The following is a 17,489-nucleotide window of genomic DNA, read 5'->3' on the forward strand; positions in this document are numbered from 1 at the left end:
TCACGATATTTCTTCGCTCTCTAATTCATCACGTGACGTATATCGTAATTTATGAATTATAAAGGGATTCATTACTCAAGTTTTAGTCGAGCAGAAGTTGCTCCACTCTTTTAATCTCTATATTGTATATGATTACTAGAATTATGTATATATTTATTATTTACATATAGTTGCATTACAATTATACTAAAATCGTACAATTTGTTCATAATTGTTTCAATCTTTTTCGGTAGAAAAGGCGGGTTAACGTGAGCATGAATTTCTTGCGAAAATCAAGCAATTCGTATAGAAAATTTGCGAGCATGTTTGTGGTCGCGAAATGAGATCGACGCGACGGCGGAACCGATCTGTATCGTGACCTTGAGCGAAAACAATAATTGACAGTATAGGATTATATTCGCGTCGTGGACAAAGTAAGTACTACCGCCGCGCCGCGCGACAGATTAAAGCCGCGCCTCTAACGGTCGACATATCGCGGAGATCTAATCTAATCCTTCAGCCACGAATGCCACGAATTTAGTAATTTTAATAAAGAACAGACACTCAACGTGTCACAGGAAAGATTAATATACTTTGAATCTTTTTCCGATTATATGATCAAGTATTAAGGGCTAATAGTTAACTAATGAAATGTAAAATATTCAATCCTTAGGGCGATATTGAGATATAGAATTTGTTACTTTAGGAAGTTATAAAATTGAATCACGGCATAGAAATAAAATAAACGCGAAGTAAAACCGATAGTTGACAATTTTCATAAATGTATAAAAATATACATATTATAAATACAAATATATTATTCAAATATTCACGCAGGTGAATATTATTTAACGTAGGCATTATATAAATGTCAAGCATTTTGTAAAATTAATCTTTTGCGAGTTTCACGCGAAATACATTTTCTCGTTACGACGTTCGGAAACCGACGTTTCGCGCGCTGGAAGGATTTCTTTTTTTAGAACGACCTTTATGCGCGAAGGTGTTAGCAGGTGCTGCGAAAGTATAGTCGCAGCGCTTTACAGCGAGTGCATGATGTATCCCCGGTGCATTGCCCTCATGCAGGGTGGCACGTTCTCCTCGATCGATACGTTTTACCAAACGACGACGACGACGACGACGACAACGAAGAAGACGAAAACGACAACGAGGACGTTGGAAAGCATTTGCGAGCCAGCGATTCTTAAGACATTGCAATTTTTCAAGCGCGTCGATTAAATCACGTATACAATTTGACAGTCGGAAATTTTATTTGTTGCGTTATCAAAGTACGCAATAAAATGTTAACGGGATTAACATTTTAAAAATAAATAAATTATTTTAACAATATCTCTAATTTGTACTTATCTAATATAGAATTTGAATGCGAGGTATTGCAGATTCTCCTGCTAGAAAAATTCTTTCCAATTTATTCTTTTGTAAATGGCGGTTAAATAATATAAGCGAATAGTCGTTTGATCATTTGAAATGCGCGAGTCTCACGAACGATGTTGGGTAAACAGGAACAAATGTAATCACGCCGAATCTGATTTGTACGACGCGATCGTGACAGAAGCAGGCAGGTAGTAAGAAGACTTACGAGCGACGTTCCAGCTTGTTATCGTCGGATCAGTATCGCCGGCCAGAATCGTAAAAGAGATGTCTGCGCGACGCGCGAATTGATTGCGATATAACGCCAAGCGGAAGCTCTCTGTCGAAAGGAAAGCACTCTTTTCTCGTGCACACGAACGTGACGCGACACAGCGCCTCAATTTTAGCTCCCGATATTCGGAAAAAGAGATCGCGGTGAACGGTGATGACACATCTCAACGCGAATTTCGGTTAATCTCTTTTCTGACGGGTGAAACGTAGGAATGGAAGAGGATATATCTCTCCCCCGCGACATTTTAAGATATTTGCCTATTAAGATACTTGCATTATTATGATTTTGCAGTTAAATAAATCTTGTATCGCATTTTTGCCCACTGTATAGGAAGATGATGGCGTGCATATGCACTTAGCCTGAACACAATATTTGCAACAGACCCAAGATTAAGACGACGACGAAGAGATTGCGTAATCTAAAAGACGCGCACGGCGACGTCAAAAATTATACGCGCTTTATCGGCGACGCGCGATTGGCTTGACGTATATTTTAATCGTTGTTTGTCGGCATCGAGCTTCGAAGCGCGACACTGATCGGACTGTGTAGTTAGCATCGCAAATATTATGCTTTTTCTTAGCAAATACCTTCTGGAAATAATTATTTTTGGCAGGTTGACGGTAGAAAACATCTATGACAAAAACTTGCGAAAGAAAAGGATAAAAAAGCTTTGTGCATAATTCTCGTATTTATTTTTCGCAAACATTTTCTTTTCCTGAAAGTCTTACAAAAATTACTTAACTTCTCTTCTTTTCGGAGATGCACTGTTTAAATTTGCAGTGTCAAGTTATACTCAATTTGAGTCACTTTTAACCATTCCTCTATAGGTCGCCACTGCTCCTACTCAATGTGTCGTTAATTTAAGTAAAGCAATGGAGTTAAAATAATAAATTTTAACACATATATATATATATATATATATATATATATAGTAATTAAAATTATTAAAAATAACAAAATGTTATTTAACTTAAGGTATTAATTTCAATTTCATCCTTTATAGCGCGAATATTTCTTTTTTTTTTTTCTTAAATTAATCACAGTCCTATATGATCCGTTAGTCACCGAAATAAAAGTCAATTGTTTCTAATTATCAGCCAATCAACCGTAATTACTCGTGAGATACATGTTCGCTTTCGATTTCGGTATTCACGATTATCGTCCTCGTTATCTCGACGGCGAAAATAAACGACGACACGCGGCGGTTCGTCGATCGCGTAACTGCTGCGTCGCGGAATCGAGCGTGTGTTCGGGTTTGGCGAAGTTATATCCACGAAGCTCCTCGAAATACCGCTTTGTCGTCGCCGGGTGACTTTGACGTCCCGGGAGAAGGTAGCCTGGGAGAGAGGTGTAAGTTTCTCGGGGCGTATAATACCCGCGAGCGCGCGCGAGCGATCGATGCGGCGAAGTTTACCCTTTTCTGAAACTGCAATTTCAATCGAGCCAGCAACGAAGAGGACGAGGACGATGACGATGACGGTGGCAGTGTCACGTTTCGAGCCGAGCCGAGCGCGCAGCGGTATCGAGCGAGCTGTGCAACTGCGACAGCGACTAGCGGTTTTATGGTCCACCGAGGTGGCTCGGGGAGTCATAAAGTCCGTTACAACATCGCCGTCCGCTCCGCGGGCTTTTGCGAGGCCGCTATGGTGTTTCGAGCACCAGCATCAGCCCGAGCGAACTTCGTCCCTTCGTCGCTCGCCGGTTAACTCTATCTCCGATCGATCGGCCGAACGACCTCACGCTCGTCTCGTCACTCTCTTTCATCTCCTCTCGTTCGTCCTCGCGTATCCGGGTTGTCCGCTTCACTCGCTCAGCTCAGCTTCTCATCCCGCGAAAAATTCAATCGTTACGTAATACAATACAGTATGAAAACGTGAAATGCAATATGATATCTAAGAATAAACGAAAGAATATAAACGTGCGAGAAATAAAAGCAATTTTTATTTAGTTTTTTTCAGGACATTTTGGTTTATTTACTCAGAGGAAAGTCTGATCTTTTTAGGATCTGTTTCTATATGAATACATAATCTCTCTCTTGATAGGTATACGAGAATTGCTTTACTTTTGCAATTATATTCACCACAGATCCAATTAAAACTACGTATCAAAATTAATATTCTGAACGCTAATAATTATATTCAGATTTGAATGAGTCGTGTTACATCGTGATAACTGCGACACAATATAATATGCGATATAACTCGAATCAAATGATTCATCAAATACTCGTGTCACTTTTGAACCAGAATCTTTCATCTCTGTCTTGAAAAGAGATAGAAGAAAATATATGCACCAAATATAGCATATTCTTATACTCGGCACATATAGATCCTTTTACTCGAAGAGTGACATTGGTTCTCGCACGTTTTGAGATAAACTCGCTCGAACGATTTTCTCTTTGGATTATTATTATACCGTTTTTCTGCAAAAGTGTTACGCCAAAATCCCTTTTAATCTCGTCAAAAGGACTTTTTCGTTTGTAGAAATAATAAAGAAGTTTATACTCTTTACGAACTTCTCGTTTAGAAAATAATAATTAAAAGATAACGTTATACCTAGTCATTTGTTATGGATTATTTTGTAGATAGTATTATAAGCGATAGCAACATGATATTTAGTATTTTATAAATAAACAAAGATTAAGCGTTGTATAAACGAAGTACATAAATTCACAAAAATTTATTAATGCGAGACACATTAGATAAAAGCTCTAAAAAAATGATTTAACCTTTCTGAACTCACCCACAGTCTCTTAGACCGACGAAACACATTGCAAAACCGATGTTTTTTTCCGAAAACCATATAACTTCAAAACATATTATCAGAAATAAAGATTGAATTTCATTTACTATTTTTTCAATTTTTTTAGAAGATCTCAACTTTAACAAAAAATGAAAGTTTATGCGAAAAACAAACTTAATATGATATATTTTTATTATATAAAAATCGTGGTCTTACATACACCGTGCAGGGTGAGTCTATAATGTCATGAAACATAGGGTGAGTTCAGGAAGGTTAAAATTATATCGGAAAGGCAGTAAAAATATAGATATGGTACAAAATTATCATAATCAATTTTATAATTTGCGGATGAAAGACAATAATCACAAAACGTGTATCGCGCGCGATAACGTTATCGGAACACGAAAGCGCTTGATACGATGGAGAGATTCTGAAAATATCCGCGTATCTCTGATCGAAGGGTTCTCCCCGCGCATCTGCATTACATTGGTAACGAGCGAGCGTGATGTTATGCTGCAAGTCGATCGATACGAATGGTACGCGAGCGGCGCGAACATTCATCCCTCTGTGTGTCAGTCGCTCCTGTCGTTGCTGTCTCCGCACAGTCGCACACCCTCGCTCTGTTGTCGTCGCAGCAACAGCCGCCGTCGCCGCCGCCGCCGCCGCCGCCGCATCCCTCTTCCGCTTTCCCTTTCGACGGCCTCGGACGAGCGCGAGAACGCGAGCGGAGGGGTGCTGAAAACCCCTTTAAAGCTTTAACGCGACCGACCGACCGACCCATCAGTCGTTAACACGCGCACGTGCCAGCGAATGTTCGCGAGAGAGAAAGACTTCGGCGTCGGCTCTCGCTCGTTAAATCACGATCAAGTCTAGTCGTAAAATCATATCAATAGAAACGTTCTCAACTTCAGTCTAGAGCCGCGCGCGGCCGAGGATCTTTATTATACGTTTGGAAGCAAAATTAATGGAATAAAGAATCTTTTAATTCTCCGTCTTTTTATTATTATACGATATATAATTATAAATATCGTTATAATCAAGACTTTTGGAAATTTTTTATTTCTGCCAATGTTTGATCCATTAAATTAAACTTGATAATCGATACAATGTAGAGCTTGTTTTTGAGAACCATATTAAATTTATCGCAAAACTATTCTTTTAATTAAAACATAGCGCAGCGTGTTCAGAAATATATTTATGTTCCTGTTTCACAAAAAAAAAGATACATAATGTATGATACCAAAATATTCAGAGATATACATATATATATCAGTATTTTAATGGGTATCGAAATATCTATAAATTTGACGATAAACATCGCGAGATATATTTTCGGACACGCGCGGCGGCGACGCGGACGGCGGCTTTCACGGTCGTCACAGTCACACACGATCGATCTATTTCGAACTACGACTAATTGGACGAACGTGCGAACCAAAGACGCAACGCGGAACGAAAAGGAAAGCGCGCGAGTCGCGAGTGCACGTTTGCACGCGACCTCGTTCTTTCGCCGTGGCTCGTCGGCACTTGAAGCTCGTACGACCTTCTCCGTTTTACTTTTCGAGGTGTGTGCACTGTGCACGAACCACGGCATCCTGTGATACCGCCAACTGTCACGACGTGACGTTTCTCGGCCCGCCTCTTACGAGCGTCTCTCGTATATGTACGCGCGCGTGCAGCGTGCCCTGAGCAGATGTTTTAAACCGAATTCGCGAAAGGAACGGGCGAAGTCGTTGGAAGAAAGAGAAAACGGTCGAGTTCGGCTAATCGAGGTGGTTTGACTGAAACTGAAACACAATTATCGGAATTAGACAGAGTCTGAAATTCTATCGCAGAATTTAGAATCGAGAAAAAGATAGATGATTAGTTTAAATCTTAGTTAATTCTTCAGAGGAACCTAGTAGAATATTGTTCGTTTTCGCTGCACTTCTGAACTAGTGCAATAAGTTAGAATGAAACAAATATATTTTCTTTCACTCTAACTTATTACACTAGTTCAGAAGTGGAGCAAAAACGAACAGGCCTATTGTCGAAGTCACTTGCATAATTCTTGAATTTGTGAGAATGTTTGCGACGTTTGCGTTATGAACTTTATAGCGCTCGGTTCAAGACTGATTTATTCATACATTCAATACATTGTAATTTGAAATCAATTTTGCAAATAAAAAATAGCTTTATCTCTTTTTAAATTTTCCCATAAAATGTACGTGTTTATCATTTATGCGCGCAATGATCATTTTTTAGTTTAAAGCAATGCGCGTTTCACGACGGCGACGATCACGAATCAAAGTATTTTGAATATCCGTTCGATTGTATGAATAATCAACATCACAGTGAAATTAATCCTGCGGATATAATGATATGATTTATATGCAATTATTTACGTGAACCGAGTGCAACGGCACAGCACTAATATCTACATCCACGTACAACGGCCGCTCTCCTGATCGAATGGTCGAGCAATTTCATTTTCTGCACTAATTTATTCACGACCATATAGTCGAGGGCTCACGATCGCGACCCTTTCCTCGGCGCCGGATAATAGCAGTCACCATATGTATTACTTTATTACGGCACGACGAGCAGGAATTTTCGTATTTTTGCACGAATATCTTCCGCCGGAATTAAACAGAATTTAGAGTTTTCTTCCTTTATCTTTGATCTCGAACGTTCGTAGTGAAATAGTCGCGAGCATGAGACGCGAAATCGCATTAAGAACCATTCCCTGCCTTTTGCGGTTTTGGCAAAGACTGACAAGAAAAGAATCCACGATAGAGGCAACTCGCGATTTGTTAAATCGCGCATCATCATCAAATGATTTGTGAAAGTAATATAACATTCAGCCACCGTGATGCTTTTTATTATCGAACATAGTAATGTAAGAATGCGTTTTCCGTTAATCATATTATTACTTTAGATACATGTTCGTGTTATTTAGTACACTGTTAAATATTACAGGATGAAATTTAAACCAATACCTTGAGTTAAATAACATTTTGTTATTTTTAACTATATCATGCGTGTCGAAATTTACTATTTAAACACAAAACAGTGTTATTTTAACATTGGTTTATTTAAGTTAACGCCATATTGAGCAGTGGCGACCTATTCTTATGGTTAAAAATAACTCAAATTGAGTATAATTTGACACTACGAATTTAACAGTATAGGCGGACCGTCGATCAAAGTTCGAACGGGCGAAAAGTCGCGATCGAGTCAAGTAATTATTTTCAATTAAACGCGCTACAGTGAGGAAGACAATCCGAGATGAAAATGGAAGGTGATGGTTAAGTAGACGTCGTGCACGTTCGCGAGATATTTTTACGTATAATACCTCTTTTGTAATCAATCATTTCTTTCATTAATTAAATACACAAATAAAAGCTCTCGATTTTATTTGTCTGACCGGTTCACATCCTGCCGATCCCTCAGTAATTTCTACTTGTAGAACGAAAATAATAATATCGTCGCGTTTCGCGCAGATTAAACAACCGGAAATTTCGCAATGTTTTCGCGTGATAATGCATCGCGCCATCCTGTGCCTTTTCCGAAGGCGTAAACACGATCGTCGATTTTGCAGATGCTGTCGGTGAGCCAAGGAATGGAGGTCGGCAGCAGCGGACGCGGTGCATCGGCGGAAGATGACCCGACCGCCGGTGCGGTCGGCGGTGGAGTCGGTGGCGGCGGCGGTGGCGATGGCGACGAGGCCAGGAGGCGTCGAGATATGCAGGCGGTGATGATCGCCGCGGCGAGGGATCGCGCGATCCGCGCGGAGAGCGTCCGGCATGATCTCGCCCTCAACCTGCCGCCGCGGCTCGAGCTCCCGGACGGGGAGGAGCATCCGTACGGGGCGCACCCGGATCTTCACCTCCGTAACCCGGAACAGGTGAGGGCGACGCGCGGAAAGTTGTGGCGAAACCCGCGAGATATCGAATGAAATTGAACGACTTGATGGGCTCGACGATTCGAACGAATTTTTCTTTGATTTTTTTTTTTTTAGTTTTTCTGTTTACGACTGTCTAGCGCTGCAGAATATTGCTCGAAGTTATACAGAATTTCAGTATCTTTATTCTTAAAAACACGGCATGCTATTTTCTAAGCCGGCGTAGTTTTTAACCAGGTGAACATTGTCAGATCCTTGTCTTTGTCACAAGTGCAAAGCTGTTAAAATTATATATTTACAGTATGTTGACACAATGTCTTCGCTGTCTGTTGCCTCACGGCCGGGAGAATGACCGAAAAACATATTTATTTATTCGCTTCCTGTCCCTCCGCGAATTCTCAGGTTCAAGTACTCGTTATGCCTCGTCATCGTTACGCAAGCAAGAATATTAAACTTCAAACTTCGCTTGAAGCACGGTCGACTGCTTGAGGTTACCGCAATCACCATAACTGCAATACAGATTTACATTTTAGAAATTATATAATCTAAAGATACATAAAACACACAGAAAAAAGTAAAAAAATAGTTTAGTTACTTAAAATCCCAAAGTGGGATTGATGACCTAACTTTAAATTATAAATTTAAAAATTAATTTATAAACAATTAAAAAATCGGCGGCACATCTGTGCTAGGGATCTTGATGTCAAAAATAAAAAAATTAACAACTTCTTGATACTCTTACCATAAATTAATTCTTTATGAATGAATGTATTACAATTTGATGAAACTTAAACGAGGCGCTTAAACATTTTATTTTTTATAAATTAAAAAATTATGTCTATTAATTTTTTATCATATATTTCGTATTATAAAATGGTTCTTAAAAGCGCGTTATATTTTTTTTTATTTCGAATCCTTTAATGATTACAATTTTAGCTTGAATTTTTACTTTTACGTCATCTGCTTCACAAGAAAATCCTGTGCATTTTCTGTTTGCCCCATAAAAAATACTATTTTTATTTGTTCAAACGTTATTCGTGTTCAAATATAGCTTCCAAGAAATTTGCATTCATGCATCCGATATAAAATTACCGACGTAGACGTTGCCGAATCATCACGATATCAAAGTTCAATTATCATGAATTTCAAAGAGCCACGCGGATATTCTACCGTTTATTGTCCTTTTAACGCTTGATTATAACGAACGTTCTTATTTCCAGGAGAGCGAGATTTATCAGAAGTGCGTGCGGGCGCCGCCGAATCGCACGGTGTTCGATAGCGAGAGTCCGCCGCCTTATCGGACGCCAAGTAGCAGCCAACACCTTCACCCGGGGCTGCTCGACATGCCCGGCGATCGGGTGACGCGGAGTCAGAGCCCCAGCAGCAGCAACTTGTTGTTGAACACCGCGCGCTCGATGTTCAAGATGTTCCCGAGCCATACGACGCCATCGTCGACGTCGATGCCGGTCAACAAACCGCCCTTTTCTAGTTATTCCGAGTCCAGTAGTAACGTGAGCAGTAATCTGAGCAGTAGCAATCTGTCCAACATCACCGTGGTGCCCTGCGAAACCGACGAAAGCCGGCAAGAGCAGCAGCAGCAGCAGCAGCAGCAACAGCAACAGCAACAGCAACAGCAACAACAGCAACATCAACCCCAGCAGCAGCAGCAATTCCATCAGAAGGTTTGATCCGCGGCGTCCTCCTTCCTTGACGCCGTTGTCGTCATTGTCGCAGCTGCATCGTCCGACCTCGAAAACGAACGACGGTTCTCAAGATCGTTCTGCGCGACTGCAACGACAACGACGATGCCCTTCAAGACTGACTCACGGGAGAAGCTTCAACATAGGATAAATTCCATCGGTCGTGTTCCATCGTGTTCAGCAACGTGTATCGCATACGCGCGAGAGAATGTAATATCGTCCCGGCTGGTGGTATCCTCGTTGGATCGTTCTTCTGGTGTTCTTCTATAATGAAAGAAAGAGAGAGAGAGAAAGAGAGAGAGAAAGGGTCGTCCGTTCGTGGCCTAAAGGAGGGCCGGCGGAAGTGTAAAGAAGCCGGCTCCTGGTAGTGACTGAAAAAGTTAAAATCAGTCATCAAAGACTGCGCTCAATCGTCGTGCGTTGGTTCGCGCCTGTCCTCTTTTTGTTTTATCCTTTGACCGGGAGAATCAATGCTCCGTCGCCACCGCCGTTATTGACGCGTCTCATTGTGCAATTCCACACGCGGCCAGTGTCTAGCCTAGATCTCAGATTATTTCAAAAGCGGTGGCATGAGGATTACGGATGTTGCGTCGGGCGTGAAGAGGATGGGAAGCAGCGCAGAAATGGACGGGTCGAAAGCCCGGCGCGTGGAAAACGGCGTTACCAACGCGCGACGCAAAGCGATGGCCTACCCTGGAACGAGGGGCTCTCCCTATCCGGGAATTAGACGGCGAGAAGGTTCACTTCGAGGAGAAACGGGGTGCGAGGTTCGCGACTCGCGCGACACCGATTCGGCGACGAAGCGGATTCCCGCCGGTCACCCTCTTCCAGCTCTCGATCGGAGGCTCTGATCGTCGGACATCGCGGAAGTTTGTTCATCGCGACGAAGACTTAGTAAATTATTTATTGTCGATATAACATTTTATTCGCGACGGGCGGCTGCTGCGCGACGGCCAGACGGGGCAAGTGTGGTTTCACGCGATGGTGGTTGTGGAGGAAAAAGGAGAGAAGAAAAAAAAAACGGACGAACGGGACACGAGTTGAGTATGAGCGAATTCGTTCGGTTGCGTGAGTGCGAGACCAGGCGTGCGTACGAGTAAATGCAAGCGCGCGTGTGTGTGGAACGAGTAGAACGAAAGACGCGCAAGAGGCGCGGCTAATTGCAAGGTCGAGAGGAAAAAAAGGAAGAAAAAATAAAAAAGACAGAGAAAGAGCCGGAACCCGCGCGCGCGCGCGCTCGCGCGTGTTTGTGTATGCGTGTGAGAAGTTGTGTAGGGGGGATAATGTAGTGCCAAGAGTGAAAACGGGGACTCTGTACATATTAGGCTAGGTAGTTCAATATCAATATACTTATTACGACTAAAAAAAAAACGATATGCTACATACCGATTTAAAAGTAAAACATCAAACATACGTTACAAACACGCATACCATTAAAAACACGAGATGGCCGGCCGTACGAAACTATAATGGGACGCGCACGCACACACCTCCGACAAATGTATATTCTTCTGGCAAAGTCAAAGTCGATTATGTTCTACCTCGAATGCTATGTGTACTTGAAGCAATCAACAACGTCGAGAATCTTTTCCGGCATAGAGATTAGATATAATTATAAGGGAAATTCGTCGATCTCTTGTTTATTTTAAAGATTATGTGTTCGTGATCATTACATGTTTGATCATAATCATAACTAGCAAATCGATGTACTGATAATTTATTTGAAAAAGTTAAAAAGGAGAGTTAGAACGGATGGTCATCTGTTATCGCGTTACATTGATGCATAATTTCTAGAATAAAGTAAGAGTTTCGAAATTTCTTGCAACTCAAATAGCTGGAATGGAAAAGATTAATTCCTCCAATCAGCATTGCATTAACTACCGTATATGTTCTTTCTCTTTAGATTAGAATTATATTATAATGTACACAGGGAGGAAATATAAATACGATTGCTTGGCACGGTTACATCGATATTTCTGGTTAAACTAACTCTTGTTGTTAGCAATCGCCTATCTACTAAGTTATTCGCGTGTAAATATAACAAAAAGAGAGAAGGGAAATTTAGTTCATCAACATATTGAGTTAAATCCAATCGACGTTAATGTAACCGGTTAATTAACGATCGACCGTAGTGCATTCGTGCATCGAGGAAGAATCGAATGATCGTTATTTGTTCGATAAACATTTGTTTTGCAGACAGAGTACGTTTGTAATGGCGGCGTGCATACAAGAATACATTTGCAATGCAAATCTATGAGAATGCGCATCCCTTTCGCGTTCCGAATGGCTCGCCCTGTGTCCGACATAACGCTATCTTTATTATTATTCAAATAGATAAGGCCTCAGTTTTGACAAAATAGGACGAGTTCTGTTCGAACGAGGATTCGAGTTTGATGACGCGTTTTGTAGTTTAACAAATAACCACATTTCATATATATATTTATATATAATTATATATAATTTATTCTCAAAAATTGATGATAAATCTCAAACTTCAAAGACATAGATATATTATATATCATCAATAGTTGACATGGTTTAATAAATCATTAAACGTAATTCTTATCAGGATTTATTACTTTTAAAATACTTCTAGTACTGTCTCTCGTAAAATATAGATGTTTAATTAAATTTTCAAGACTTATAAAATCAGCTAGGTCGGCTTGTACGGAAATGCCTTGTCAACTTTGAATCTCAGTTTCGAAACAGAGCGAATCACTCGATTTATTTCATGAGAAGTCACCAATTATTATTGTATTTCTTAAGGGTCCGCGACGCAGGGAGAAATTGCAATGAAATTATACCGATACGTTTCCCTTTGTGATTACGGATCGTGCGTGGCGTACGAGGAATGCGCGAGACAGGAGGGAAGGTGGCACGCGTAGAGCGGAATAATCTCTCGTGTGCACTCTTTGTTGGCGTTAATTTCGCGAGCTTCCGCTTCGTTTCCGAGGAGATGCCTTGGTTGGCGCCCTACGATATCCGTTCGGAATTCTGTTAAGTGCACGAAATTTTCTCATTTATATCACCGCCCGTGCGTATCCGCGACGCCGATTTCGTCAAATCGCTCGACACACGATTCAGCATTCGACGTGCGTGAAAGTGTAATATCCTGACGACGAGGTCCTAATCATCGTTAACAAATTCTTCCTGAGAAAGAGGAAAATTGTAAATTTCAATCTTCGTGAAAGTGTCCGGGCAATTACGCCCGCACGGCGACACATTGTTTCGTTTCATGTTTATTAAGTCGCTGTGTGGCGAGTCGAGGGAAAAAAAATATCGTCTTTCTGTTTCACCTTTGAGATGTGTTCACGCGCATGCAATATTAGGCGACGAGGTTTAATTGTATTGTACGTAAATTACAATTAGCGCGTGTGCGGAGCGAAGCGATCAAAGAGGAATATATTGGCAAAGATGTTTCTTTTTTTTTCTTTTCGAACTCTCACTTCTGTATTGCCCTTCTCCATTCGTCTTTCATCGTCCGTTGATCACAATCTCGTTGTCTCGCGCACGCATTCACTTTTTTCTGCAGTGGGAAAAATAAACCGTACGTATATGTGTACTCTCGGGAGACAGATAGATTGTGACGAGCGTATTATAGAAGACGAAACGCGGAGGAGAGCGGAGCACAGAAGGGAGTTCGAGAAAAAAAAAACGTTGTATAATTCGATGGGTCCTGTGCAAGTTTTGGTTAAATTTGCGACGTCGTCGACTTAGATTGAATTTAAAACACGACGACGCGAGCGCGAGATATTTTAGACGATAAGTTCTAGGCGAAGTGAAATTTTTAGCAAGCTATTGTCGATTACTATTATCGCTATCAGACATCGTGATATATCTAGCAATTTGTTAATTGGGATTTGATGAGAGGTGCGAGATGTATGAGTATAATCGTGGCCTTTCGACACGAGAGAGAGATAGAGAGAGAGAGAGAGAAAGAGAGAGAGAGAGAGAGAGAGAGAGAAAAAAGAGAGTAATGAAAGCGATCCTGGATGAAATATCCTTTTGCCCATCCGAATTCACGGTTCAATCTTCGAGATTGCTATTTTAAGTTATTTAAAAGCCAAAATAACATATTTTTTATACAAACTAATTGTTTAGCAAACCGCTCGGCTCACAAAATTATCAACAAAACGCTTTAAGCGTTCGAAAGAAAAGAAATAGAAGTATTTAATTAATACAGTTTAAATCATCGTGTTATCGAACTGAGCGAATTTCGTAAATAACTCTTATCGAATGCCGCACTTCGCGCAAATAAAATTCCATTCTCAGCAATCTCATCGTAACGCGAGGCTGGCTTGATCGTGACACCGTCCGCGATTGTCGCAGTGCGCAACGTCAGCAGACTCCGCGGCGAATCGAAACCGTAATGTTTCAAAGTCCATTGCAAAATACAAGCAAAGAAGCAATAAGATAATGGAAATGTGTCGGAAGCGGAGACTAACGGTCAATTGGAGCGCAAGTTCGACAATAAAAGAACAAAATTGAAGATACAGCCAGTCTTTTACTTTTAACAATTTAGAAAGAATGTGTCATAAGTAATAGTTAATGGAATTAAATTCTTTCTTTTTCCTCGACTTCGAAAACTGTTTTTCTTAATGTGTTCTTAATCGCCAAAAGTTTTCGCTTCGCATTTCTAATTGATTTTTCGTCATTACGACGGGCTTTCGGAATTCACGGCGAGACGATCGATCTGCCGAATGATCTGCAGCTCTCGCGCACGGTTAAAATCAAAGGTGCGAGATCAAGCCGGCTGCTGCCAATTAATCTAGTCACGTTGAGCCGTGCGTCCGGGTCAGGGAACAATCGCGGCCGCCGATTTCACCGATTCCACCGATTCGGATAACACAGCCGATACTATTGTCCTTGTCGGCGAATTATAGCGGCGGAAAGGATAAGATACTCTCTCTCTTAGGCGCAATGTGATTTCCCAAGGTGTTCCAAAATAACTCGCGTCCTCCCTCCGGCGAAATTGTGACGCGGAGCGGAGCGGTTGCAAGGCAAGGGGTCAAAAGCGGTGCCCCCCCTTTTTTAAAAGCTTTCGTTTCTAAGCTGTAATTATAATTGTACTGTTGATAAGATCGGTATGTCTAGTCCCTCGCGGTGGAAGGGAGGTCGAGAGAGAGATTCGCCATTGTCCCTCTCGCGAAATCCACCCTATAAGTCTTTCGACCAATCGATCCTAATTTTTTTTTCCTTTATCTCTTCCTTCCCTCGAGTCACCCCTGGCATGGGTCTGTCTGATCAATTCGATTCGCGACTTTGCATCCAATTAATTTCACATGAATTGAATCGTTTCGTCACCCCCAGTTTTCTTGGTTCTCTAATGAGTTTTAATTAATCGAAGAAAAATTGCGTTTCGTGTTGTACGACACTGAGGATCAAAGAATTCCGGAAGCATTGATGGGTGCAAAATTGCGAGTCGAATTAAACGAATGAAATCACCCTAGGAATGTCTCGCCGTTGTTCGTAGGTACGTTGCGTCCTGCAGTCAGCCCTTCTACTGTTGCGTGCTAATAAGGGAAGCTCGTAACATAAGACTCTTTCTTACAAACGTTTTACGTTCACAAAAAAAAAAACGGAAGAAATCGGTGAGTCATATATCACGAGCTCTCATCTTATCAGTGCAAAAGTGTTATCCGAGAAAGAGAGAAAGACAGAGAGAGAGAGAGAGAGAGAGAAGTGCGTTGCAGAGGAGCGTGACAAAGGCAGAAATCACTGAACTTTGTACATATTGGAAAATGTGCTTTCCCATATAGTTTTTACATAAAAGTCAGTCGGGGAAAAAACGTACAAAAGGATAGTTTTGTCTTTTAACTGTATGAACGTTAAAAGATTTGTCTCGAAAGTTTAGTGTTCATTATAGTTAAGTATATTTTTCTTTATAATATACATAAATTAAATATTTATATATAAAACGTATATACATATGTATATGTCATATATATACTTTTATATATAAAAACTAAGGTCTACTTTAAATGGTTTATGTATATATATATATATATATATATATATATATATATATATATATATATATATGTTAGATTTTGCACTGAGAGAGACAACATTACCACTTTGGAACCTTTTTTTCCTCGACTGACTTTTCGAACGCCAGCGCACAGTGTTCCGTCGTGTACAGAGTTCCGTGGCAGAAATAAAAGACAGAACTTGTCGCGTCACTCGACAAGTTCAAACAGGCAAAAAAATTGTTTTCGACCGTGGCAATGCGCGAGAGCGGGCGAGAGAAAGGGCGAGAGAGAAAGATAGAGCGACAGAAGTGGAGAGAAAGAGATAGCGGAAATCAGGACTCCTTTTTTTCAACGTAATCAATCGATGTCGTAGGAACAGTGTTAAAAATAGTAGATCGCTTCTACCGAGAGTAACACGAAGAAAAAAAATCAAGATGCAAAAAAAAAAGAAAAATCTCATCTCGAAGGAAGTAAAAACAGTTTCGCGCGGCTCGTCGCGAGAGGCGAGGAGAAGAAGCGGGGAAAGAGAGAAAGAAAAGGGAAGAGATCGCGCGAGTTCGTGCCGCACTCGGAGAGAGGCGCGTCGCGCTTGCGAAATTGCACATTTCGAATGCGAGTCACGTTCGTTCGAGCGCGCCATGGCGGGGCGAGAGAGAGAGAGAGAGAGAGAGAGAGAGAGAGAGCGAGAGAATGAGAGAAAGAGAGAGCGAGAGAATGAGAGATATGAAAGGGAGTTCTTTTTATACACTATAGAGAGTCGTACCACACTATCACATAGGGAAAGAAGAAAAAGACATGTTCGTTGTTCACTGCTCTGGCTTGCTAGGAAAAAAAAAAGAAAAGCAAACAATGTAACACACGACGGGGTCGGCGGGGAGGTCGCCCGGATCTCGACTTCGAGGCGCTTGACGAAGACCCGAAAGCCCTTCGCGGGCGACCCTCCCCGTCCTGCTCCTCCAGTATAAATCGGCAACACTTCGACATTGCAAGATTATTGGTGTACTTATCACGCAGTTTTCTACAAAATAAAGAAAACGGTTTTGACAAAAAAAAAGGGAACGACGCGTTTCTGCGCGGCGATTATTTCACGAAGACACCTGTTTCCTTGATTCGCCCATTCCTAACATACAAATGCATGCGTTATAATTTTAGATTTTACAATTATATTATAATTTTACTTGTTGATTTAGAGAGGAAGGATTGAAGCTGCAGCGATAATATATAAAATAACAGAGCAAACAGAAATTCTAAAAATTCGTATTTATACCCCACACATTTTCATGTTAGATCTGACTTCGAGTTATCTTGTCGATATAAAATTTTGCTCTTATATAAGCTAACAACTAATAAGAATTAAGACCATATTTTACATGTAGACATCTGATGCGCCGGTATGAAATCTGAATTCTTCACGAACGTATTAACTTTATATCTTTAATAAAAAGATCTCTTAACGATATCATTATTTCTAATAATAACGTATCTTTAGCGAGTAACAACATTTCTAATATTTAATAAATAATATTACTGAACGTTTCTGATAAATATCTAAT

At 40.9% G+C, this 17,489-nt stretch overlaps 1 protein-coding gene across 1 annotated transcript in view; it reads left to right on the forward strand.

The window, feature by feature from the left end:
* The window catches only part of LOC139810973 (uncharacterized), an 80,501-nt gene extending 64,036 nt beyond the window's left edge, over positions 1-16,465 (forward strand). The window contains exons 3-4 of the mRNA XM_071774941.1: positions 7,962-8,267; positions 9,485-16,465. Coding sequence (XP_071631042.1) covers positions 7,962-8,267; positions 9,485-9,952 — 774 coding nt within the window. The 3' untranslated portion in view covers positions 9,953-16,465. The remainder of the gene's footprint in view (positions 1-7,961; positions 8,268-9,484) is intronic.
* Positions 16,466-17,489: the final 1,024 nt, after the last annotated feature.

Source organism: Temnothorax longispinosus, chromosome 4 (genome assembly GCF_030848805.1).
Source record: "Temnothorax longispinosus isolate EJ_2023e chromosome 4, Tlon_JGU_v1, whole genome shotgun sequence".
NCBI lineage: Eukaryota > Metazoa > Arthropoda > Insecta > Hymenoptera > Formicidae > Temnothorax > Temnothorax longispinosus.